At 38.9% G+C, this 24,727-nt stretch overlaps 1 protein-coding gene across 1 annotated transcript; it reads right to left on the bottom strand.

Moving 5' to 3' along the window:
* Positions 1 to 7,110: 7,110 nt before the first annotated feature.
* Positions 7,111 to 20,177, bottom strand: LOC131306745 (vacuolar-processing enzyme-like). The gene is made up of 9 exons (XM_058333161.1): positions 19,900 to 20,177; positions 11,492 to 11,656; positions 11,250 to 11,406; positions 10,043 to 10,128; positions 9,749 to 9,948; positions 9,248 to 9,296; positions 8,809 to 9,018; positions 8,343 to 8,549; positions 7,111 to 7,541 (listed from the first exon to the last, which is right to left on the bottom strand). The coding sequence occupies exons 1-9, from the start codon at positions 20,101 to 20,103 to the stop codon at positions 7,359 to 7,361; spliced, it is 1,461 nt and encodes a 486-aa protein (XP_058189144.1). The 5' UTR covers positions 20,104 to 20,177; the 3' UTR covers positions 7,111 to 7,358.
* Positions 20,178 to 24,727: the final 4,550 nt, after the last annotated feature.

Raw genomic sequence — 24,727 nt, 5'->3', positions numbered from 1 at the left:
CATCAAAATGGTTGGATAAACTCTATGAGATTCATGCCTGGTGCACTGCAGCTATGCTCTCTCCTAATGCTACACTCAGTGATGTCATTACTAAGTGTACAGCAAAATTTCTTGGCCGTCTCCGTCAATGGTTTTTAGCTCTCGGTGAATACCGACAGCTACAACTCAAGCAGCTGCCAACACTTGACCAATTCATTTCAGTCCTCCATACTGAGTTTCTTGGAGACCACAACAACACCAAGGAATTCGTTCGAGAAGAATACCTCAGCATGAGATGTTGTTCTTTCAAAAGAAAAGATCTTGAGACTCACTATGACCGTATGTCTCAGAGATTTTATCTTCTCAACGGAATGGATGATATCAATCTCAAGCAAGCTTTTCTCAATTCCCTTCCTGAACCATTGGGAAATGAGACAACAAGGCTCCTCCAGACAAAAGGATTGACGCTGAACTCAATCTCTCTTGGCGGAATTTATCAACACTCTTTGATTGCCTTGGAAAAACTGTGCAATCATCAGAAATTTCTCAGAACTCTTGAAGAACAAGGAAAACTTCTTGGCAAAGCTTGTGATCGCCCAGACTTATCTATAAAGTGTAAAGACAAGAAGTGCACTTGCCGTCCTTCACACCGGAAGTCTAAACACTTTCAGAAATGGAAGTTTCAATCTCCTGGCAAGTTTTCAAAGTTTCCAAAATCTGGCAAGTTCCCACGCCGGAGAAAATGGAAATTTTTCAAGAAGAAAAAGTTCAGAGGACAGCGAAAGTCTGATCGCTGCTACATATGTGGAAAGAAAGGGCACTATGCAAAACAGTGTCCCAACAAAACAGCTAGAGACAAGATGATGAACTCTTTGGCTCTCATTAATGGTGATCTCGAAGATGCTGATGTCGAGTCCCTATTCTCCATCGAAGATGAAGCAACAAATGATGCCGTCCTGGCATTCACTTTTGATGATTCCTCTTCAGAATCAGATGATCTAGATGATCTCCCTGATGAGTCTGATTCCTTCCCCTATGAAATCCAAACACTCTGTTTTCCAAATATCATGCTAGCTCAACCTTTAGCCAAGGTCCAGATCTTACTTGGAAAATATGAAAAACCCATACCAGTTATCGCTTTCTTTGATACTGGTGCAGCAGCCTCCATCCTTAACCCAGCAATTCTTCCCAGGTCCTACTGGCAGTCATGTTTCCGACCCTTTACAGCAGCCAATGGAGAAACTTTTGTCATCTCTCTAATCAGTAAGCCTATTATCATTCAACTTTTCCCTGGATACACCATAAAACACCAAGTCTATGGTTCTGATCTCCCAGGAAAAGATTTACTGTTAGGCTTTGATATCCTCCAAAATCTCAGCAAAGTTTCATGGCTCAAAAAAGGATTGAAATACAAAAACTACTTGTTACCCTGGACCACTCAACCAAACCTTTTCAGCATAAAAACCTTTTCCTCCATAAAAGAAGCCATAATCCAAACTTCTTGTGCTGAAACCCATTCCCAGTTCCTCACCAAATGTTCCAACCCGCTTTGGAAAAACCCAGATTTCTTCATTTCCCTTCCTTTCAAGAAAAATGAAGATATTAACCCCACCAAAGTCACCCAACTCTTCTCTACAAAACGTCCAACCTCAGTAAAAGAGTATGTCCAAGCCTCTAAGTTTGATCAGTGCTTCATAGCAGCTACAGAAGCTGAACAGCTTTTACCCCTCGAAATCCCAGTTGACTTGCCTCGCCTTTGGCAACAACAAGGATTTACCCATCTTCACTTTGGAGCAATCAGATTGGCCGTTACTTTCCATGGCAGAAAAGGTTTACCTATTACTTCCAGAATTGCTCTGGTTGATACTAGGTTTATGAAGTATCAGCATGCGTGTATTGCCACGGTCCAAACCACTTTAAATGCTGGAACTGTCATCTTTACCTTTTACCCCAACTTCAACATGCCACTAGCAGATCCTCATCTGCTCTCAGCTCTAAAAGTTCAAGTCCAAATTGGTGGTGCCTCCCAAATCTCCACTACATATGCTGCAACCCTTCACTACCAAATGGCTTACCGTCTTCAAAACCATGCCTTTGACATGTCTTTACCCTCCTCCACAGATGAAGCCCTTTTCCTAACAGTCAACGCACCTCACCAAGCTTCGTGTGTTCATGTACCCCGACAAATTTCCAGATCTGAACTTCTTAAGCTTCTCCCAGAAAAATGGGTTACAGCTTTTGAGAATAACCAACACCAGCCCATACCTGTCCAATCTTCAAACCCACTTTTTGAAACCAAACCCGATGGCACGGTAGAAATTTCTTTCCCAAAAGAAACGTCTGCCTCACCTGCAACCCATCCAGTCATCTTTCCCTCAAGGATTGACATGTTTGTTGATGGTTCTAAACCAGAACCTCCAATTAAATATTTTCAATCTAGTGGTCTTCCAGTCTTCTATTTCAAGCACCCAGAAACAGGTCATTGTTACTTTGATGCCTGTAACTGTGATGAATGTTCCGAAGAAAGTTTTCTAGATGACGATGATGAGTCTGACAATCCTTGTCCCATTTGTCCTCAGTCACCTTCGTCACCTCCTACACCTTGTAAACCTCCACCTTCACCGAAACCACCCTCCAAAAATGACCCTTCAGCTCAACCCAGTGGTTGTTTCATGTTCACCCCATCTCCATCTTTCACTGATGCAGATTTTCCTCCTTTGGAATATCATAACCCCCAGGAAAGAACCACTCACCGTCATAAGATTCTTGACTCAACTACCATTCACCCTGATGGTAGTACCAAAGCAGTATCAGCAGCAGAAGCAGCCATAAATTGGCAATCAGCAAATTCTCTAGCACAAAATCAAATTCTCCAAAGAATTGCTAACTCTCAGCAAAATTTGGAAAAAGTTGTCCATAAGAAGTTGTCAACATTAGAACTTCTTATCAGAGATTTGCAGCAGAAAATCCAACAGGTTCACCAGGAACTCCTTCAGATGGCTTATGCCAACCAAGCATTTTCAGCAGCTTTTTCCCAAAAAGATGCTGAAATGAAGCATCTCAAGAACCAGCTTCACTCACTCCAGGCTCAGCAGTATTCTCAACAGAAAAATCCATTTGATATGTTCTCAACTTATCCCCAACAAAGTTTCTCTGGGTATCCTCAAATGTCTCAACCCTTACCTTTAAACCCTGCCTCAATATTTGGTGATTCAAGCTCCAGTCTCTTTGGAAGCCCGTCGGCTTTCCTTCCTCCACCAAAAAGACCATCTCCACCAAAACTTGGTATCAAAGCCATGTCTTTCATTCTAGCTTAAACCCCTCCTCTGGGAACTTCTTTTCCAATACTACGGTAAATTTTTTCTAAAAAAGAAAATTGAAGCGTATGCTCTGTGGTTGCCTTCTAAGGATCTTCCACACCAGAAACTTCACTAACTGTTTTGATTGAAAAAAATTCTTGTATCAGTGGGTTAAAGTACCTTGAGACGTTTGGCTTCGGAGAAAGCAGTTTGTCTCGGTTTATCTACCCTAGTATACAGAAATTTTGTTAATCAAAATTAGTTGAAGATTTTACAATCAAAAGAAAAGATTTATTGTATGAGGAAGTGAAGAACCCAGAGACTTTTTCTCAATAGAATGAATCGTCTGTTTTCACCTAATTCCCCTACCACATCTTCTCTAGTCTCTTCAAGTTCATCTACCAGTAGAAATTCTACTTCTTCTTCTAATCTTGAGTATCTCTATGAGTTTGAGTATCTTCCTGACGACAGTAAGGTTCCTCTTACTGATCTTCCTTTCCTCAACCCATATAATGCTTTTGTCCGTCCACAAACCTCTGTAAAAAAGACAGTCACCCAACTCTTCTCTACAAAACGTCCAACCTCAGTAAAAGAGTATGTCCAAGCCTCTAAGTTTGATCAGTGCTTCATAGCAGCTACAGAAGCTGAACAGCTTTTACCCCTCGAAATCCCAGTTGACTTGCCTCGCCTTTGGCAACAACAAGGATTTACCCATCTTCACTTTGGAGCAATCAGATTGGCCGTTACTTTCCATGGCAGAAAAGGTCTACCTTTTCATCCCGTCTATCCTTTCCTTACCCCGTTTGAGATCTCTTACCATAATGTCTTTCATTTTAAGAAAGAATCGTATCTTCTCTTATGGTATTTAGTTGATGTCTATACTATAAGCGTCTGTTTTAATAAGTCAGCCGTCTTGGTATACTTGGCACATGCAGCGTTCAGTCAGATCCGTCCTCCTGAAGATTACTTCCTGAAATTTCTCCTGCTCTTTGGAAGCATATCATTCTGGCAACAGAAATTCAGAAGCACCCCCTGCAATCCAGATGAAGATCTCCAGTTTGCTTTCTGGACAAGCCGTAACAACAGAAGTCATCCTAATCCAGATGGTTCTATCACTTGGCGAAAGGAGTATCACACAATATTTCTTTCAACATATCCAGTGACTCAAGGATTATGGATCAACAGTGGAAACTATCTTGTCATGACCCAAACAATGTGTTCTCTTAATGGATTGGCACTAACAGAGGTCCCCTCATCTCTCCTCCATTATGAGTCTGCAAATTGGAAATTCAATGATACTTATCCGGAAGAATGGCGCCAAAATATCCGCTATCTTTTAGATCAGTATCACCTCACAGACAGGACCGAAGACTCTTCTGGAAATGGTGAATCAGAATAACACCCATGTGTTCAAGCCAGCTGTCCCTTTGTGTACAATAAAGTTTCAGCCTTTTTCAACAAGGGTGAAATTATTAGTGTTTGCTTTTGCTTTACAGATGTCTTTATTACCTTTTGCCTTTCAGGTCAATGGTGTAATAGTGTATTAGTAGTTTGTCTCTTACATTATTGTCCGTAAGTCTTTAAAGCTATAGTTGTAGGATATAGGCTAGGCTTAAATAGTTTAAAGCAATTATGTTGTTATTCTGTATATGGTCGTATGCAGTGATGTAAGCGTAAGTCTTGGCTGCCTATATATATAGCCAGGCTTCCCCCGTTGTAAATCAAGTTAGTCACTTAATAGTGCAAGTCAATAATATTCTCTCTCTTTTGTGATCCTATCCTACTTCGTGTTTGTACCCACTGTGTGTCTGAAAACTTGGTATATATAATCTGAATGGTAATTCAATACATGTTTATCTCAAAAGTTGCTCTACCCATACCTGGCCTCTCCACTTGGCCACTCCATTCACCTTCACGAGTGTGATCGGCTCTGGCTCCGGCGTTTTGGTTCAAGATGGCTTTTTTCGTCTTTTGTTTTTTTGTATTTTATTTTATTTTTAGTTATATTTTGTTCCATTGTACCTTTTTCAGTATTAATATATCTGGATTGATCCTATTCGTAAAAAAATAAAAAAATCCTCAAAAGAAGAGCATAAGATGCCAAAAAAAAGAGTAAAATTTTGTGGATTATTGATTCGTCTCGACGAGAGGAATCGGAAAAGTACAATTTTGGCATTTTTATCCAAGTATTTTCAGAAATAACAACTTTTTAGTGCGAAAATGTCATTTTTGCTCTAAAAATTTGTTATTTCTCAAAATTCTTGGGTAAAAGTAAAAAAAAAAATTACTTTTCCGATTCCTCTCGTCAAGACAAATCAATAATCCACAAAAGCTTGGCACAAAACTTAACAAATACGAAAAAAAATCAAATAAGAACAAAATTTTCAGATTTAGTTAAGTTTAAGCTAAGTCCAAGAGAACACAGCCTAAATAAAAAATCGCTACATTGGATTAAGCACTTGAAGTTATTCGATTGAGATAAGCTTTCTTCAGGCCACTTGAAAAGATATTTTAAAATTAATGAATGATCCAGATAATGTGTGTAGAACCCGAAAGTGGGCCTTGCGCCGCTGAGCTTCAATTTGTGCACCATCGGTGCATGCTTGGTCGGTGCCCATTGAATTATTCATTATTTATTTATACAATGCAATGCAATGCAATGGTTGGATAGACCATGAAAAAAACATTTGTCTTCATGGGGATGATATTCATGCTATACTTTTTAGCTTTTCATATTTTTTTCGTTTTATCTTTAAGACAATCGGAGGATGGATTTTATTAACGAGCACACTCACAATACTTTTACTTTTGGAACTGATTAAGGCATTCGTTTGTAAAAGTTTAAAATAACTACTATATATAATCTGAATGGTAATTCAATACCACGTTTAACAAGTTACAGTATCTTTGAACGATCATTAACAAAATTCTCAAAAGAAAAGCGTAAGACGCCAAAAAAAAATAAAAAAATGGAGATGAGTCTGTTCAAAACAATTCATTTTGTTAGGCTCGTTGAATTGAGTGTCTATACCAATGGATGGAACATTGTTATGGCACGACCAAACAACAAATATCTTGAAACGTTAAACAACTAATAGTACTCCTATGATTTTCAAAATAAACTGTAATAATATACTCTTTTTTTCAACCATATTGCTGTCCATTTCTCATCACTCATCAGCCTGAGATGCATTAGCCATCTATCTCAATGAGCCCTACTTAATATACGAGTCTAATCATGAATGTGAACCCGAAGTAGACCCCTAGAAAAAAGCACAACACACCCTGCTATGTCTTCAGAACACGAGCTACCTTTTTGTCCGAAGTTGAGTGTGGAGTATTATTTCCCTCTTTGGTGCTCCAACGAACTGAGAGCCTGGGACTACAGAACAACACCAACCCCACCCCCGCCCCCCCCCCCCCCCCCCCCCCACAAATCAAGCGTATTTAGAAGGCCCTTTGATGCACAAGCAATGCCACAAGAAAAAATAAAAAATATAAAGCGCCTCTACGCTTGGAAACTTAGCTTGTAGTTCAACATGTGCCATCCCACATCATTCTTTACGCGAATTCTGCAGAGTATTCCTACATTCTTCTGCTTTCTCAACCCTAAAACATGCATGAATTGAGACGATGCTTTTTAGATCATGAAAGAGAAATCCATGATCCCACCGCTGAACAACCATGATTAGCTTGCCATGATTCTAGTACATTTCCCACCAGTAGGCAGATCATTTGTGTGACAGTGGAACCATACCACCACCCTATTCCGACAAACCAAAGCACGCTTAAAGGATAGATATTTCCCATATATACATGTTAATTGTATCTCTTTCTTTTTGGTAGATCGGAAGTTATGTCAATTGTATCTCTGCTTACATTGATGGTATCAGTTTCCACCCAGGTAATTTCCAAACCGTGTCACCTTGAAGCATTTAGCTGCAACAGATGTAAGTGAAACATATAATTTACACACCAGTACGGTAAATTTGGAAACCTATGGGGAATTTACACCGAAGCAACCAGCAAATGACAGGAATGGCATACACATCTTTATAGTGAATGACCATCCTGCTTTGATCACGCACTGAATCCCTTGTGAAGAGAGCTCCAATGGCCAGAAGGAATGGTGACACAAGCTTGTGCAGAAGCCTTGGCCATCTGCTCCTCCCGGATTCCAGCATTGCAAATATTAGCAATGGAGCGCATGTGTTTCATTCCATATTGGGATAGTGATCCACAATGCGTCTCAAATGTCCTCACCTGCAACAATGCACAAATTCACTTTAGGAGAATAATAACTTTTTGTTCTTTCATTCCTTGGGCAAATACAATGTAATAATTCAAAGCAACATAAGTAAAAAGTTATTTTCCACCAACTTTGATCCTCTTCTTCCCTCCTCTTCATTGTTACATATTTATCTTCTTTCCACATATTCGAAAATCAAACAAGAGAGTCCTTTTCTTTCTCACTTTCCTTTCGTTTTCTTTGCATAACTAAACAGAAAAAATATTCATCGACTTATTTCTCTCCCACTTGTCATCTCCTCCTTTCTCATTCACTTCCACAAGTGTCCACTACATCCTTACATTTGGCAGAGTGTAAAAAGAAGGGAAGGGGGGAAAATGAGCATCTTTCATCTACTTGCTAGAGAAATGGGTAGAAAGTTGAAAACAAAATTTTAGTAACTTGTTGCGCCTCAAGCATCATATATTGTAGCTCAATTTTAGTCTAAATGCTCCATCCAAAATCTATTGTAGGTAACGAGGATTTTTGAGAGGTTGGAAAAATTTTCTTTTAAAGAACTTACTCCATTATTTTTGTCTCCTACCACATTAACCAAACACGAGGAGAAAAACATAGAAGCGTTCCTTACTCTCGTTTCCAGAAAACAATGGTTACTGCTATGAAAACGAGATGCACTTCTATAAATACCTTATCTCATGCTTTGCAGTGTTCCCAGAGATTTCAAAAAGGGGTACCCGGGTACTTAATAGAGCTGATTAGTTAAAGGCTGCTAAGATAAATGGTGAGAATAAGTCTCTTGAGGACTTAAAATTTACCAGAGTTTTAAGGCAGTCCCAGTCATCGACAAGAGGCTGCCCCGCGGGACGGAAAGTCTTCAGCACCTCTGGACCTCTTTCAATTCCAAACAAAAGCTTTGCAATCATTTTCACACTATTGTCTATGTGCATTCTATGTGACATAGCCTCCAAAAACTGCTTCTGAGCCTCAAATTTCCTAGTAGAGCCTTCTGGAGCCTTGCGGAACTGTCAACAAGAGAAGTAAAAAAGCCACAGCTGATAAGATATAGAAACAAAGAAAGCTCAGTGTTCTACATTTTACAGCTCCTTATTCAACTCAGAAAGATGGAAAGCAATGCTGTCCTTTCTCTCACTAAGCATTAACTTGCTCCATCCCTTACGCAGACTTGTCTATTTCAGATTTTCCTAAGAACTTTGAGACAAAAAAATATAACAAAAGCACTGCAGTTATTTGATATTGGAACAGAGAAGGTCGTGGTCAAACCTTGTCCCAGAAATGTAAGAGATCAGCATCCCGCTGGTTAACAGCTTTAGCAGGTGGCCACAGGAAGTTCTCATCAACATAAGTGTAGTTATCATTTGCAGGATTTGTGCCCATATAGAGGACAATATGCTCCTTGCTAAGTTTCAGATCGCCATATTGCATTACATGAGAACCATAAGCCGAATTCCCATTTGCAGTTCTCCGTTTAACCTTCGAATGAAATATAAAGATTCAGACATTATGACTGCAGGGATGTTAAAAATTTGCTACCAGAAACATGACAGTTGACAGATAAACACTCCATACTATTCTCCGCAAAATTAACCCATTTGAAGAAAATCTAGGCCTCCATTCACTCATATGGTCACAACATCAACTACTTTCACTTCAGGGCCGTGCTTTCCTAAATATTGCAAACAAGTACCTCACTAGCTCTTACCTGTTCATACTGCTGCCGCAAAGTTTCCGTCCGCATGTTGTGAGTGTCACTGTTCACAAGGTCAGTATAAATTAACAGTAGTTAAAAACTTGCGAGATAAAGTAAGCATATGCATTTTCTTTTGCACATGGGATAACATCTAATTAGCCATGATGGGGCCAATTTGATCAAACCATAAGTTGCTTGAGATTTCATTGATACAGCTGAGATTAGATGCATATTATCAAGCTACCGGTTGATGTTCACTTTACTTCTTGTTATCTGCAACTATCATTTCCTATTTAGAGTAGGATGGTGTTTTGAATCAACGAAAATGCATAACTTGAGTTTCAGTATAAGTTTCAACGAACTAAGCCAAGCCACAAACAGATAACTGCCTTAGAATTCAGGAGCTGCACATTACTACAAGCTACTTCTTATGTTACTAAAAACAAATTGATCTTCCTAATATTATGGTCTTATTCAATGACACGACTTACAAATCAGAAAAGTTATGCATACCTGTCCTCCATCCAGGCAATGCTATACAAGTCACCCAAACAGGTTTCATACTCTTCTGGAGGACTGGGATTCTCTCCAGGGCAGTAGGTTCCCCAGCTACTCTCTTCTGCATTGGCTGCTGTGGTTGCATATATGTTTAAACCTTCCGGAAGCAAACCCTCAAAAATACTCCCAGACTCACAAGCTTCAAGATAAAATACCTGCAATTTTTAAAATATGGTCCGACCTCTAATTTTCCATACCAGGACTAATGTTAAAATGCATTTGGCAAATGATAGCAAAGTCGTAGCTTACCAAGCTTTTATAGGTCCCAGAAGCATGCTTCTTTTTCAAGACATCTATAAGATCTTTGGCGTACATGAAAGGATTGGTAGGCATCCCTGAGAAGAAGTCACAAGATGGATGCTAAGCAAAAATATGATTATCTAAACTGTAAACTGACTTAAGATTAGAGACGCATAAAAACATCCAGAAACAAAAACTGTCTGAAGACGAGTGATAATGAAAAATATGAATTACATAAAACACACAAATATCAGGAGCCCAACACTTAAATTACATACTCCCTCCGTCCCAATTTGTTTGCTCACCTTTCCTTTTTGGGCTGTCCCAAATTGTTTGCAACTTTCCCAAATTAGAAACCACCAAAAGCCAAAGTTCCAATTTCACCCCTTTGTATCATAACTTATTAAAGTGAGTATTTTAGTGTTGTAAAGGGTACTTTTGAAAATCTGAAGACTTTTCAACCCAAAGTCTTCAAGTCAATAAATTGGGAGAATTCTCGTAATGAGCAAACAAAGTGGGATGGAGGGAGTATTTCCTTCTTTGACAGTGTAACTACCGAGTTTTAGTTTATATCAACATGTGAACATACAATAGATAGATTTCAGGTAAGGACCCCCATTCTAAGCCAGAATGCAAGATCTTATCCATGGTAAAGGGGGAAGGGTCATGACTAAAATTTCTTTCTATATTTCTCAATAAGTTTTTTTCACGTCCAGAAAACATGGGACCCTAACCTAAATTAGTGTGTAGTAGAGGCCAAGAAGTTAGAGGGGAAAAGTTGTTGTATGCTGAAAGCTTGTTTTACTATACACGGAAATTGACATTCTTTCCTCCTTCACCAACTATTTTAGCAGCCAAATAGGGTACAAGAGCGTATGAATTCAAAAACCTCACACTCAAATCAACTCTAAGCTACAGCCAAATAGGGTACAAGAGCGTATGAATTCAAAAACCTCACACTCAAATCAACTCTAAGCTAGATACAAGAGAGAACACTTCTTTATTTTCTCAATCTGCATGAAAAGTATATCAACTCTTAGCTAGATACAAGAGAGAACATTTTTTTATTTTCTCAATCTGCATGAAAAGTATATCAGAGGACACCAAAATAGCTTAAAAATGGGAAACAAAACATCCAGACAACAATTTGATGATAGGCCTAGATGATTAAAGCTCTTCTCTTCTGAGAGAGAGAGAGAGAGAGAGAGAGACTAACCAAGCACCCCAGGACCTCCGTGATCTGAGTAATATATGAAAATATGGTCATTTGGACCACTATCCACAACCTTTCCACTGCCTCCTGTAAGTGCAGTTCTGTTTCCCAGAATGACGGCAAAAAAGTTGTTAACAGTAACATCATCCCCAGTATAATCCTGCACAAATCCAAATCCACCATTTGAGCAAGAAGGAAGTACAATTTCATAGTAAAAGTGCAGCAATGCATAAAAAGACACAAACCTTTGGCACTCCACTATATACGTCATCACCATCTGGGCTGTTAATGATGATTCCAGGCCTAGGGTTTTCTTCATTGGAAGCAATGTCATCGTACATCAAAACAATGATATTTTCATCTTTAAGCCCGCCTTTCCTCAAGAGTTGATAGGCATGACAAACATCAGACTGGAAAAGAAAAACAAGATATTGAAATAAATGAGTTAATGGACAAAAGGAACACACTTGCAGCATATAATATACAGTTTTGTAACAATAAACCACAAACTCTTCATGTTACATAATGGTATGTGTACATGCAATGTTATAGGGAAATCCCAGCCTAACCCCCATAGACTGTAAAACAAAAAAAAAAGTGTCCAATGATTCATGGCGTTATACCACGAAATATTTGAAGGATCCCCCTAAATCCATGGCTTCGGGACTAAACCACATGAAAAAACAACTTAATATCAGACAAAGATATGTGTTGTTGAGTCCAACAAAAGCATACCCAGAAAGAGTGGAATGGTACACAACATACTTGACCTAAACAGCATAAGTGACAATGCCTCATATTCTTACCCCATTTATGCTATGCAGTAGTATAATGGAGATTCGTTAGAACAGAGTATAAAACCAAGTGGCCATCCAATTACAAAAAAATAGAAACAACCATCAAGTTTCTTACCATGGGCCCCACAAAGGGAAGGAACCTTATTGGAGAGTGTTAAAGCATCCAACTCAAGACCAATTGACAATGAGTGGAGAGGCTGCTCAGGCTCATATACTAGTTTTGGAGGAGATAATTAACCAATGTGGGACAAATTCCAACACTTCCCCTCATGTGAGACCCCTGACTAGCACGTGGAGAGGTAAACAAACGATCTATAACAACTTGGATCACAACAAACAACGGTGCACTTATGGCACAAACAAGGGGGAACAAATTTTCCGGAAAACCTAGCCCTGATACCATGTTAATGCATCCAACTCAAGACCAATTGGCAATGAGTAGAGAGACCGCCAAACTCGTATACTAGTTTTGGAGGAGATAATTAACCGATATGGGACAAACTCCAACAGAGAGCATGCTTAAATATAAATGATCCTACATTCCTAGGAATCCTAGTACATACAACATTAAAGACAAACACAATACGTGACACTTAAACAGATAACAATATATATCAGCATACCCTACAAGAAGTTTGAAGCACTTGTGATAACTAACTTTAAAAAAAAAAGGAGCTCAAATGTGAAACTGCTTGCTGAGGAAACTAGGAACAAGTGGAGAACAAAAATACAGAACTAAAATGAAGTCTTCTTTTGGAACGAAAACTAAAGACACTGCCAAACTATTGTACTAGGTTCAGTTAAATATCCATCAAACTTCCATGATTTCCACATCATTTGTCCTCTGTCCAAGTAATTCACGGAGAATCATTTACTAATGTTATCTACCAGATTTATCAAAAACATTTTTTTTTTTCCCGCAATATACACCTGTCTTTTTTTATTCTCTAGTTCTTCTTTTCTTTCTAAGTTACATGTATCAACTGAAGCTATGAAGTTAAGATAAAAAACAAAAACAAAAAAAACTGAAGCTATGAAGTTCATAATGCTTGAACTTGTCTATTTAACAAACTACATGAAATTTATGTCTTCGAGTTTTGATCTTATGAGTCATCATCCCAAAGTATTCTAACTGATTTAGAGAAATGTTAGGTATACACAAACCAAATAGAAACATACAAGTTTAGTATCTGAAGCAGGGCTAATTAATTTAGGGACGAAAATTCGACAAATTTCCCTTAACCTAACGTTTTTCTAGGCAACCAAACGTAACATAACCGGAACAAAGATTTATATGTAACGAGAGGCGAAAAGAGAGAGAGAGAGCGGCGATTTTGCTGGATGCGTCTTGGTTGATTCTCCTCGCTGGATCTGGTCCGTGCTGATTCTCTGGTACGCGATCTCCCTTCTCTCCTTTTGTTGTGTTCTCCGCTCATGGATTCTGGTTTTGGATGCTATTCTTGGTGGTCCTTTGACTAGCTCTACGTGTGTGGGTGATATTGTGGTTGACCTCGATCTTCATCCCTCTTCTCCATCTACTGTGCTTGTCTTGCCAATGCTTAATTCACCGGTAGAATTGAATTCTGGTGGGGTTCGTAATCCTAGGGTTTCCCCAATTGTGAACCCTCTCCCTTCTGGTACTATTGCAGACTTATTGGAACAGGTTACAGTTCTTCGTGCTAATCATTTGCAGACTTCTCCCACTGGTCGCCAGAATAATGATGGAACTGGTCAGTTGAAACAAATGGTTCCGTCCTCTTGGAGCACTATTGTTTCTGAAGGTGCTGGTGGGTCTACTCCTGGTGCTGTTGCTGAAAGAATGAAGTTTGAGTATATTCCCCCTACAATTTTGAATGATAGGATTGTGGTTACTCCACCCCAAATGGCAGAGGTGTATCGTTGGGCATTTTCTGTACAAGAAGCTAACCTTTTCTGCAGTTCGGAATATTGCTATGAGGATATGGGAAAGGTTTGGTATTCGTGAGGTTCTTTCTATGACAAGGGCTTCTTCTTCTTCATGTTTGAGGGGGAGAAATTCAGACAGTTGCTGGAGCTTGGTCCATGGCACTTTGGAGATAAACTGCTTATTCTCAAATTGTGGCATCCTCACCTGAAATTGGAAAAGGAGCAGCTATCCAAAATTCCTCTTTGGGTTCACTTTTTTAATGTACCACTGGAAATGTGGACCGGTCCTGGTCTTAGTCACATAGCTAGTTCAGTTGGGCGTCCCTTGTATGCTGATCGATTGACGGAGTCAGGGCGTAGGCTAAACTATGCCAAAATCTGTGTGGAGGTGGATTGTTTGTCCCCGCTACTTGAATCTTTTGATTTGAAATATGCTAATGGAGATATGGAGGTGATTAGAATTCAGTACCCATGGAAATCTCAAATTTGCTGTGTGTGCCAAGTTTTTGGTCATAGTGAGGGTACTTGTCCATCTAAAGCGAATGCTAAGGAGCAGGGTAATGGAGGTGTGGTTGGAGCTCAGGGGAAGGCTGTTCAGGTCAATGGATGGCAGGTGGTGGGTACTCGAAAGGAAAATAGTTCTGGTTTGGGGGGGTCTAAGATCCCCTGTATCTCTCCAGGCAGCACAAGTGTCTACGAGAAAACATATCTCTGGCTTGCAACTTCCTACTGTTGTGTCACCTGTGAATGGGGAAAGCTCTTCTGGTCCAAAATTGATCGCGAGGGTGAATTCTGTCCCTGTTCAAAGTAAGCTGGATGTTCCAGGGAGTGGGAGGCCTCTTGATAAAGGGCATTCTGGTGTGAAGGCAGTCTCTGAACCTAGTAGATTTGCTGTATTGGATGCCTTAGGGCTTAGTGTTGGGTTTGAATCTAATGCAATGGATGTTTCTCTTCCAGATGAAGCTTCTGTTTAAGGTGCTATGTTAACATCTGAAATTGGACTAGATTCTTCTGAAGTTGAGACGGATGTTCCTGTTGAGTCTCAGTCTAAGGTTTCTCCTATTGCAGGTGCTGGTACGAAAGCTAAAGGAAAAGGTGGGGGGAAAGGTCTTCCTAAAGGAAAAGGGGGAAAGAAGAACAATCATTAACATTCAAAATTGTTAGTTGGAGCATAAGGGGTTTAATTAACCCCTTGAAGCAGAAGGAGGGACACTCTCTTATTGTTTCTCAGAGATTGGGACTCTGTGGTGTCTTGGAAGCTAAGGTTAGGAAAACTAATCTTGCTGCCATTTGTACTCGATGTTTTCCTCGTTCGTGGAAGTGTTTAGATAATTCTGGTAATAGTGATATAGCTAGAATTGTCTTGGGTTGGGACCCTTGTTGCTTGGATGTTTCTTTGGTTTATAGCGCTGACCAGTTGATCTGTGTACAAGCTACCTGTTTGAGTTCTCGGCATGTGTTTTATGCTTCTGTTGTCTATGGTGCTAATTCTCTGGTGTGTACGAGATCCCTATGGTCTGATATGAGATGTCTTTTTTCTGTTGTCTGTGACTCTCCTTGGATTCAATTGGGTGACTTTAATGTTGGACTTAGAAGTTCTGAGAGGATGGGTGATTTTGATAGTTCTGCTGCTGGGGAGTTTAATCAATGTTTGATTGACATTAATACAGAGGAGTTGGCCACCAGAGGAAGTTGGTTCACTTGGTCTAACAAAAGAGGAGGTGGTGGGGCTAATATGAGTAGAATTGATAGGGTCTTGGTGGTTAATGGGGATTGGCTGGATATGTTCCCTGAATCTGAGGCTCTTGCTCATGTGCCTGGTATCTCTGATCACTGCTCTTTGTTGGTTACTGTCTTCAAGGAAGTTGCTTGCAAGAAGCCTTTTCGATTTTTTGATTTTTGGATGAAACATCATCAGTTTAAGGAGCTGGTTCAGAATTCTTGGTTACTCCCTGTAACTGGTTCTCCTATGCTTAGACTTTCTCTGAAACTTAAGACGGTTGAAACCTGTCCTAAGGGATCTGAATGCCAATTGCTTTTCTAACATCTCAGGTCGGTTATGGAGGCTAGAACTCAAATGGAAAATTTGCAGAATCTCTGTTCTCAAAATCTGGGTAATGAGAGTCTTAGGGAGATGGAAAAGGAAGCTGTCAGGGTTTTTGGATCTAAGTGCAGCTGAGGAGTGTTTTAAAAAACAGAAATCTAGGGTCAATTGGCTTGGCCTTGGGGATCAAAATACCAAATTCTTTCACCACAAGGTCAGTTCTAATAGAGCAAGGAACAAAATCTTGAGTCTGGTTACTGCTGAAGGTCTTCGGTTGGATAAGCCAGAGGAGGTTCAGCATGAAATCATTCAATTCTACAAAGGGTTACTTGGTACTAAGTTCTTACAAAGACAGGATGCTAGAGCTTCATTACAACAAATCATTCGAAGGAAGGTACCAGTTCATATGTGTGGGGAGCTAGTGAATCCTGTGTTAGTTGAGGAGATCACAGCTGCTCTCAAAGCTATAAAGGGAGATAAGGCCCCTGGGCCGGATGGATTTAGCTCAAGTTTTTGTCAACAAAACTGGGAGATTGTTGGTCAGGATTTGATTGTAGCTGTCCAACACTTCTTTCATAAAGGTTTTATGCTCAGAGAGTGGAACTCTACCACTCTTACCTTGGTTCCTAAGATCCCAAGCCCTTCTATGGCTAAGAACTTCCATCCTATTGCTTGCTGCAATGTGGCTTACAAAGTTATTACAAAAATTCTTGCAAATAGAATGCAGTCTGTTTTGCCTCCGGTTATTGGTCCAACACAATCTGTGTTCATTAAAGGTAGGAGTATTGTTGATAATGTGCTTCTAATGCATGAGTTGATCAGGAACTACCACAGAGATGTTGGATTGCCTAGGTGTGCTATAAAGATAGATCTCATGAAGGCGTATGATTCGGTAGATTGGAACTTCTTGTTGGATACCATGGATGCTATGGGTTTTCCAAGTTTGTTTGTTGGGTGGGTCAAAGAATGTGTAACTACTCCTATGGACTCAGTGATGCTAAATGGAGGGCTAGTTGGGTATTTTCCTGGATCTAAAGGACTTAGACAAGGGGATCCAATCTCCCCCTATCTTTTTCTTCTAGTCATGGAAGCTTTCTCTTCTCTCCTTCAGTTCAACATAGAAAATGGCGACTTCAAATATCATCCCAAATGTCAGGACTTGTGTATCTCTCATGCTATGTTTGCTGATGATTTGTTTGTGCTCTGTCGTGCTCATGAAGGGTCTTTGAGGGTTGTTATGAACACCCTAAAGGATTTCCATCAATTTTCAGGTCTTCAACATAACTTGCTTAAGAATTCTATTTTCTTTTCTAGTGTGTCCACTACTCTTAAACAGTCTCTGGTTGAGTTGCTGGGCATCTCTGAGGGTCAGCTGCCAGTCAAGTATCTTGGTGTACCCTTAATAAGCTCTAGACTTACCTCTGCTGATTGTTTGATCCTCAAAGAAAAGATTCTAGCTAGGATTCAGGGCTGGGCTCAGAAGTTCTTGTCTTACGGGGGACGGGCTCAATTAATCCAATCAGTGCTTTGTAGTATTCACACTTATTGGAGCTCTATTTTTGTGTTACCTAAGAAAATTATTAAAGAGATTGAGGGTTTTACTTAGTGCTTTCTTATGGTCTAGATTTGACATGAAACATACAGGGGCCAAAGTTAGTTGGAGACACCTTTGTGTTCCTAAGAATGAAGGTGGTTTGGGTTTCCGTTCCTTGAAAGAATGGAACAAGGCTTCTAATATTAGGCATCTCTGGGCCCTTAGCAAAAAAGCTGATTCGCTATGGGTTAAATGGGTGCATATGTATATTCTCAAAAGGCGGAGTTTGTGGGGGATTCCTGTTCCAAATGATGCCTCTTGGGTAATCGGGAAACTGCTCAAATTAAGGGATATTTGTCAAGAATGGATCCGGTTCCGTACTGGCAACGGGGAGGATACTTAGGGCTTGTTTGATAACCTAAATTCAGCACTTAAAACTGAATCAATCAAGTAATAAGTGATTCAGCAGGTTTGATAACGACATTATACATTGCATAACAAATTAAGTTCTACTTAAAATGTAGGGTAAAAAGTTGAAAAAAATTAAGTAGCTTTGAGCTACTTAATTCTGGCTGAATTCTTGTGTACTTGCATTTAATCACCATGCCACCACCACAACCACTCCCACCACCACCACCACCACCACCACCACTCCTACAACCACTCAACCACCACCACCACCACCACTCCACCATCACCATCACCATCACCATCACCATCACCACCACCACCACCACCACCACCACCACTCTCCTATCACTTCATCACCACCACCACCACCACCACTACCACACCGTCGCCAACGCCGCCACCACAATGCCACCATTGCACAACTATCACTCCACCGACACCAATTACTGTCACTATTACACCATCACTCCACTGCCACCACCACCATTACACCACCACCAGTCACTGTCACCGTTACATCACCATCACTCCTCCACCACCACCATTACACCACTATTGCCAGCACTCTAACACCACCATCACCATTCTATCACCACCAACACACCACCACCTCCACAATCACCATTCCACCATTATTATAAGTACATTGTGATCATTAGTAAATTAAGAGAGAATCAAAACTAAAATTAATTTATCATTTTTTTAATTCAGTACTTAAAATGTTTACCAAACAGCTTTTCAACTTAAAAAATTCAGCATTCAGTACTTAATTTTTCAGCATTCAGTTTCAGTTTTCAGTTTTATCAAACAGGCCCTAAACTTGTGGACTGATAATTGGCACCCAATTGGTGCGCTTTATAAGAAGTTCGGGGATTCGATAGTTGTGAGTAGAGGTAGTGCTTTGAAAGCTAAGGTGTCTTCCATTATTGTGCGAGGTCAGTGGAGGTGGCCGAGGCAGCGTAACAGGGCTATTATGGAGGTCTTGCAGCAAACTCCCTCTGATTTTCTCTCTAACCCATCAGTTAAGGATTCAATTTTTTGGACCCTTTCAGCTGATGGAAAGTATTCTGCTAAAACAACTTGGGAGGCATGTAGACACAGGTACCCTATCCAACTTGGTATTCTTTTGTCTGGTATGCTAATAATGTTCCTAGTGGAGTTTTATCCTTTGGTTAGCTGTATGGGGCAGATTAGCCACCAAAGATAGACTGGACAGTTGGGGCATGACTGTTAATACCCAATGTGTGTTGTGTACGACTGCCATTGAATCTCATGCTCATTTGTTCTTTGACTGTCACTTTACCTCCTCAGTGTGGAATGTAGTCTTGTCCAGGAATGGTATCTCTAGAAACTCACTCCCCTTGGAGCAGGACCTTTATTGGGCTGGCTGCCATAGAAAGGGTGCTGGCTGCCATAAAAAGGGTAAGAGCTTTGGTAGTGCTTTCTACAAGATTTCTGGCTGCTACAGTATATCTCCTTTGGGCAGAACGCAATTTGAGGATTTTTCAACACAAAAGAAGAGATTTGGAAGGAGTAACGACAACTATTCTTCAAGCTAAACTTAGCTCTCTGTCCTCCATTAAGTTTTCAGCTCGTAATAGGGATCTTTGTGATGACCGGTTTCTGGATTTTATGATTTTTGGAATCAATAATTGTGGATTGTGGATAGGTTGCTGTTTTTGTGTGTAAGTAGTGTGTCTCTTTTCTTTTCTTGTAATAGGTGGTGGTTCTTTAGTTGTTTTGCGCCCCGGTAATTTTGTAGTTTGGTTGCGTTTTTTGTGATATAAAATTTACTTACCTAGTTTCGGCTTTTTCAATTTTTATTTTTTTTCATTGACAAAAACCTATCGACCACATAATCCAGTGTAGAATCATCTAAGCACGTGAGACAAAAATTAAAAACCATCATCACCGTAACTAGGAATCATCGTAACGTAAGACGAAAGTTCTGAGACGATTCACCTGGTGCCTGTAATTCCAGTAACCGTTAGACCCCGCGATGAGGACGGCCCACCTGGTCCCCTCAGAATCATCATCGCCGTGCGGACGGAAGAATCTGGAAGATTCCGACGGCAATCTGATCAAGTCGTCGGGGATTTCACGGCTATCGACGGATAGCGAGGAGGCGAGGAGGAGGAGGAGTGCAACGGCGGCGAAGCGTGCCATGGCGGTTTTCTGGCGAGGGGGTGTACGTATGTGGTGGGTGTTCGACGGTGTGGATGATTTTATAGGGGGATTGTTGAATTCGGATTTGGAGTTTTGTCGGCTGAGATGGAATGACGAGAGCCGTCGGATTCGGGTAGTTGCTTTGCGATTGGGTTGTTGGGTGGGTGGGTCCCACTGCTTGCGTTTGTTGCCTGTGGATTGATCAATTCGGGGAAGAGTTGTTCTAGTGGTAAAACTTATCAATTGCACACACGTGCATAAAGTTATGCGTAAAATAATCCGAACAATCTTGACCGTTGAACTAAAATAAGAAAACATACAAATATACTATTCAATCCAAATAAAGTGTTGTGTGCGAATTTGTGTGGCGATTCTAACGTTATTGGCATGTGTGAGAGCACGCACATCACAAGAGTGGGTGTGAATATTGATTTGTGAAAATGTTTCTGATTATACACTTTTTAAGGGTGCGTTTACGCTAAATTAAATGGACTAAAATTCATGTTTTTACGAATTTTTAGATAGATCATTCTCCTCGCATGCATCAAATAATATGTTATTTAGCGAAAACAACTTAACTATTGTTATTAGCCTATAGTTGGCTAGCTTCTTCCGACAGTTGTTCTATTCTAGTAGATTACTATTGCAGTGTTACGGGAAAGTCTTGAATGTTCCACTAATTAAAATACGTATAAGTATTTATTTTTTGAATGAAATGTGATGTATTACGAGAGAATGATCTGTCTTGTAAAACAAAAACTAAGTACTTAACGAAATGATGCCTTAGCTTTTTCATTGTGCAGACGTAAATAAATTGAGTAAACCATGAGTTTACTCTAAAGTTTCAAGAGCTTGCCCTTGCGCAACGTTAGAATTCTCCCACTTTCTTTCATTGCTTCTTGAAATTCCTTAAATCCAAATCTACAATCGGTTTGTACGAAGTTTGCAAAGATTGGGCTTGTTAATTAAGCATCGTGCTTGCAAACTCAGGATGGTCATGGTTGTGGATGTTAAGAACCAAGTTCAACAACAATATCATACCATATGGTATATACTTTAAAAGTTTAACGACAATATTGTAAAGGGAAAAAACTGAAATAGTCCTTGTAGTTAAGTATTTGTGTCAATTTAGTCCTTGTAGTTGTAATTGGCTCGATTTAAACTCTGTACTTTTCATTTTGTTTCAATTTGGTCCAATTACTAACTTCCATTAGTCCGCCGTTAGTCCTTTAAACAACAAAATCATATAGCCCCCTTTTTTGGGGTTAAAATAGATTCGTTCAGCTAAATAAGCCAACTGGCTTATTTTTTTATTCTTATTAAATTTTTTTTCGTATTTGTTAGTTTTTCGTCAATTTTTTTGGGGTTATTGCATCGTCATGACGAGAGGAATCTAAAAAGTAAAATATTATGATCGAAATTCAATTTTTTTTTAATAAAGACGAAAAAATTGGCTTATTGGCTTATTTTTGTTTTTATTCAAAAAAATTAGGTTTCGATCGTAATTTTTTACTTTTTAGATTCCTCTTGTTATGACGATGCAATAATTCCCAAAAAAAAAACGAAAAATTAACAAATACGAAAAAAATTTGAATAAGGACAAAAAAATAAAGCCAGTTGGCTTATTTAGCTGAATAGGGTTACTCATTCTCCTCTTGCCCTAATATACCTCTGAACCAAAACACAGCTCATTCTTCCATTCTCCATTGATAATGAGGCACTTGGGAAGAAATTTGGTTATAATTTTCTACAAAAAATTGTCATCGAATTCAGCATTTTCATGATCAGTCATGAGGCATCATAACCACTGATATTGTCTACATGTTCAACTTGTGGACAAATACTGAGATGCCTTATTTTTCTGCATAGTACTGAAAATGCATATAGAACCGTATCCAAAAGTCACAACATGACATAGATCCAAAAGTCACAATATGATAAATAACTATGTCCAAAAGTCAGAATATTATATAAACTCAGTTACAAATTCACCATGTCATAATCTAATACATAGACATAACAAACCACTCAACTAGGTTACAATAAACCTAACTTAACAGCCCAAGTGGTTACAAAAAATAGTGGTCTGTCATTCCATTCATTTTTCTACACTTGGCTCATGCATTGATTCCTGATTAGGAATGTTGAAAAATAAACCTAAGCCAATTTTTTCGTCTTTATTAAAAAAAATTGAATTTTGATAATAATTTTTTACTTTTTAGATTCTTCTCGTCATGACGATGCAATAACCCCCAAAAAAATTGACCAAAAACTAACAAATGCGAAAAAAAATTTGAATAAGGACAAAAAAATAAGAAAGTTGGCTTATTTAGTCGAACGGGTCTGTTTTAACCCCAAAAAAGGGGGCTATATGATTTTGCTATTTAAAGGACTAACGGCGGACTAACGGAAGTTAGTAATTGGACCGAATTGAAACAAAATGGAAAGTACAGAGTGTAAATCAAGCCAATTATAACTACAGGGACCAAATTGACACGAACACTTAACTATAAGAACTATTGAGTCAATATGGCGGCTTGACAGTTTCTTTTTCTTCTTCTTTTTTTGTGCGTGACAACTACATCAACGCACAAAAAAAAAAAAAAAACTGTCGAGCCTTAACGACAATATTGTAAATGATATTGTTGTTGAACTTGGTTCTTAACATCCACATCCAATGGTCTAAAATGTTGTCTGTTGCTTATGTTTTTATGACCCTTCAGGATCGGTCCCGATTTTTCGATGGTGTAAAGCTAAAATCAAAGGTGAGGCTCTTTATGAATTTTTACAAACCAAATATATAAAGTAGATTAATATCTTCTCCAAAACAATTACAAGTATTTATGTAACGACCCGAATTTTCGACCCAATTTTTTAAATACAAATTTATATTGTTAAATTTCTAATTCAATAATTAATTAGATTGAATAATTAAATATATTATTATGTGTACAATTGATATTATTTGCACTATTGTATAAGATATATATTTAAACTTTAGATATACAGGGAATCAGGGATTCATATTCATATTCATCTCTTATCTTTCCTATCTAAACCTTAACTAGAATTCTATTCAAACTAACTCTCCACTTCTCTCTCTCTCATCCTGTACATACACGCGTCCAGATATATTCTCACCCTGTACATGCGTCCATATACATTAGAATTGAAACCCACCCCCCCCCCCCCCCCCCAAATGTGGCACTTGTCCTCTATCCTTTTATCATTATCAGTATCCCTCTCCTTCACTCTCCTTCTCCATTCCACCACTTCTACACTTATCCTCTCACCTTCTTACTACCTTATTCTTTCGCATTATACATACCTACATAAATTCAAAAATTGAACACCAGTATATTATTTCACTCACAGTTCTATTGTTGAGTCTAGAATAGAGAAAGAGAGAGTTGTGGCCGTAGGTGTGTGCACACCATGAGTTTCGTTGGCACACCGCCACTGCGGGCCCTGTCAGAGTGCCGCCGGACGCTGTCTCGAGATTTCAAAACCACCACGGCGATCTACGGATACCGTACAACACTTATTCGGACTTAGAATCGCGTTTGAGGTAGTTTTCCGAAAACCCGAAACTTTAATCTGCATTTTAATGGAGTTAAGACTTAGATTTAAAGTTTATTGAAGATGATGACCTGCTGTTAAATTGTTAATTTATTTTTAGTTCTGTTTATATTAAAATTCAGTTCGGTTGTGCTGAAATAATTAGTGTTATACCTTGTGAAAATTTATGATCGTTTAACAAGTGTTTGATTATGAAATTATTATTGATAATGAATTGTTGATTTGTATTTGAGTGGACTTTTACATGTTTAATAAATTATTGGGTAGATAAATGTATATTAACAAGAATATTTTACTAGTAAAAATTTATTTAGATTGTAAACAAGAAATATTTTAGATTATATATTAGTTAATCTTTAACTCTAATAAATATTGACTAGAATAGCCTCGCATAATTTTGTTGTTATGAAAATCTCATATTAATACTTCATATAGTTAGTAAATACTAAATTTAGCAATAAGTATTTTCCAATAAAAAATTAGTTTGTAAAATCTATGAATAATATGAGAGTTAAAGATAATGTATAAATAGTAGAAATGTTTTATAAATTTCTAAACGAGAGAAATAGACTTAATTTAAAGTGTAGTAATTAATAGTTTGACTGAATATTATTTTGTTACTCGCATGATTAATTCTATGGCAGGATAAATTTTATCGCATGGTTGTGTGTTGTTAGTATGTTAGTACTTTTAGTTGAAATGTTGAACCGTGTGGTATTTTGTTGTGGTTGTAGATTGGACAAATAGGTTCCCGGGGTGGTTACGAGTAGTGAATCATGTAGACGATGATAAGTAAATGAAAAATGGTAAAGTATTGAAAGTGTGAGTACTGTGTGAATTATGAATTGAGCCATGGTGATGGCAAGGGTAACCTATGGGGCCTTGTGTTGAAATGGGTTACCTGCGGGGCCCAGTGATGAGATATGTTGTGACATTAACGTATGATACGTCATGGAAAGTTTCTCTTCGAGAAAGGGAATGGGTCCCATGAGACGGTTATAGTTAGTGAGACACTAACGTATGATACGTCATGGAAAGTTTCTCT

The sequence above is a fragment of the Rhododendron vialii genome, chromosome 11a, assembly GCF_030253575.1.
Source record: "Rhododendron vialii isolate Sample 1 chromosome 11a, ASM3025357v1".
Taxonomy (NCBI): Eukaryota; Viridiplantae; Streptophyta; class Magnoliopsida; order Ericales; family Ericaceae; genus Rhododendron; species Rhododendron vialii.
This window is presented reverse-complemented; position numbering and strand designations above follow the sequence as displayed.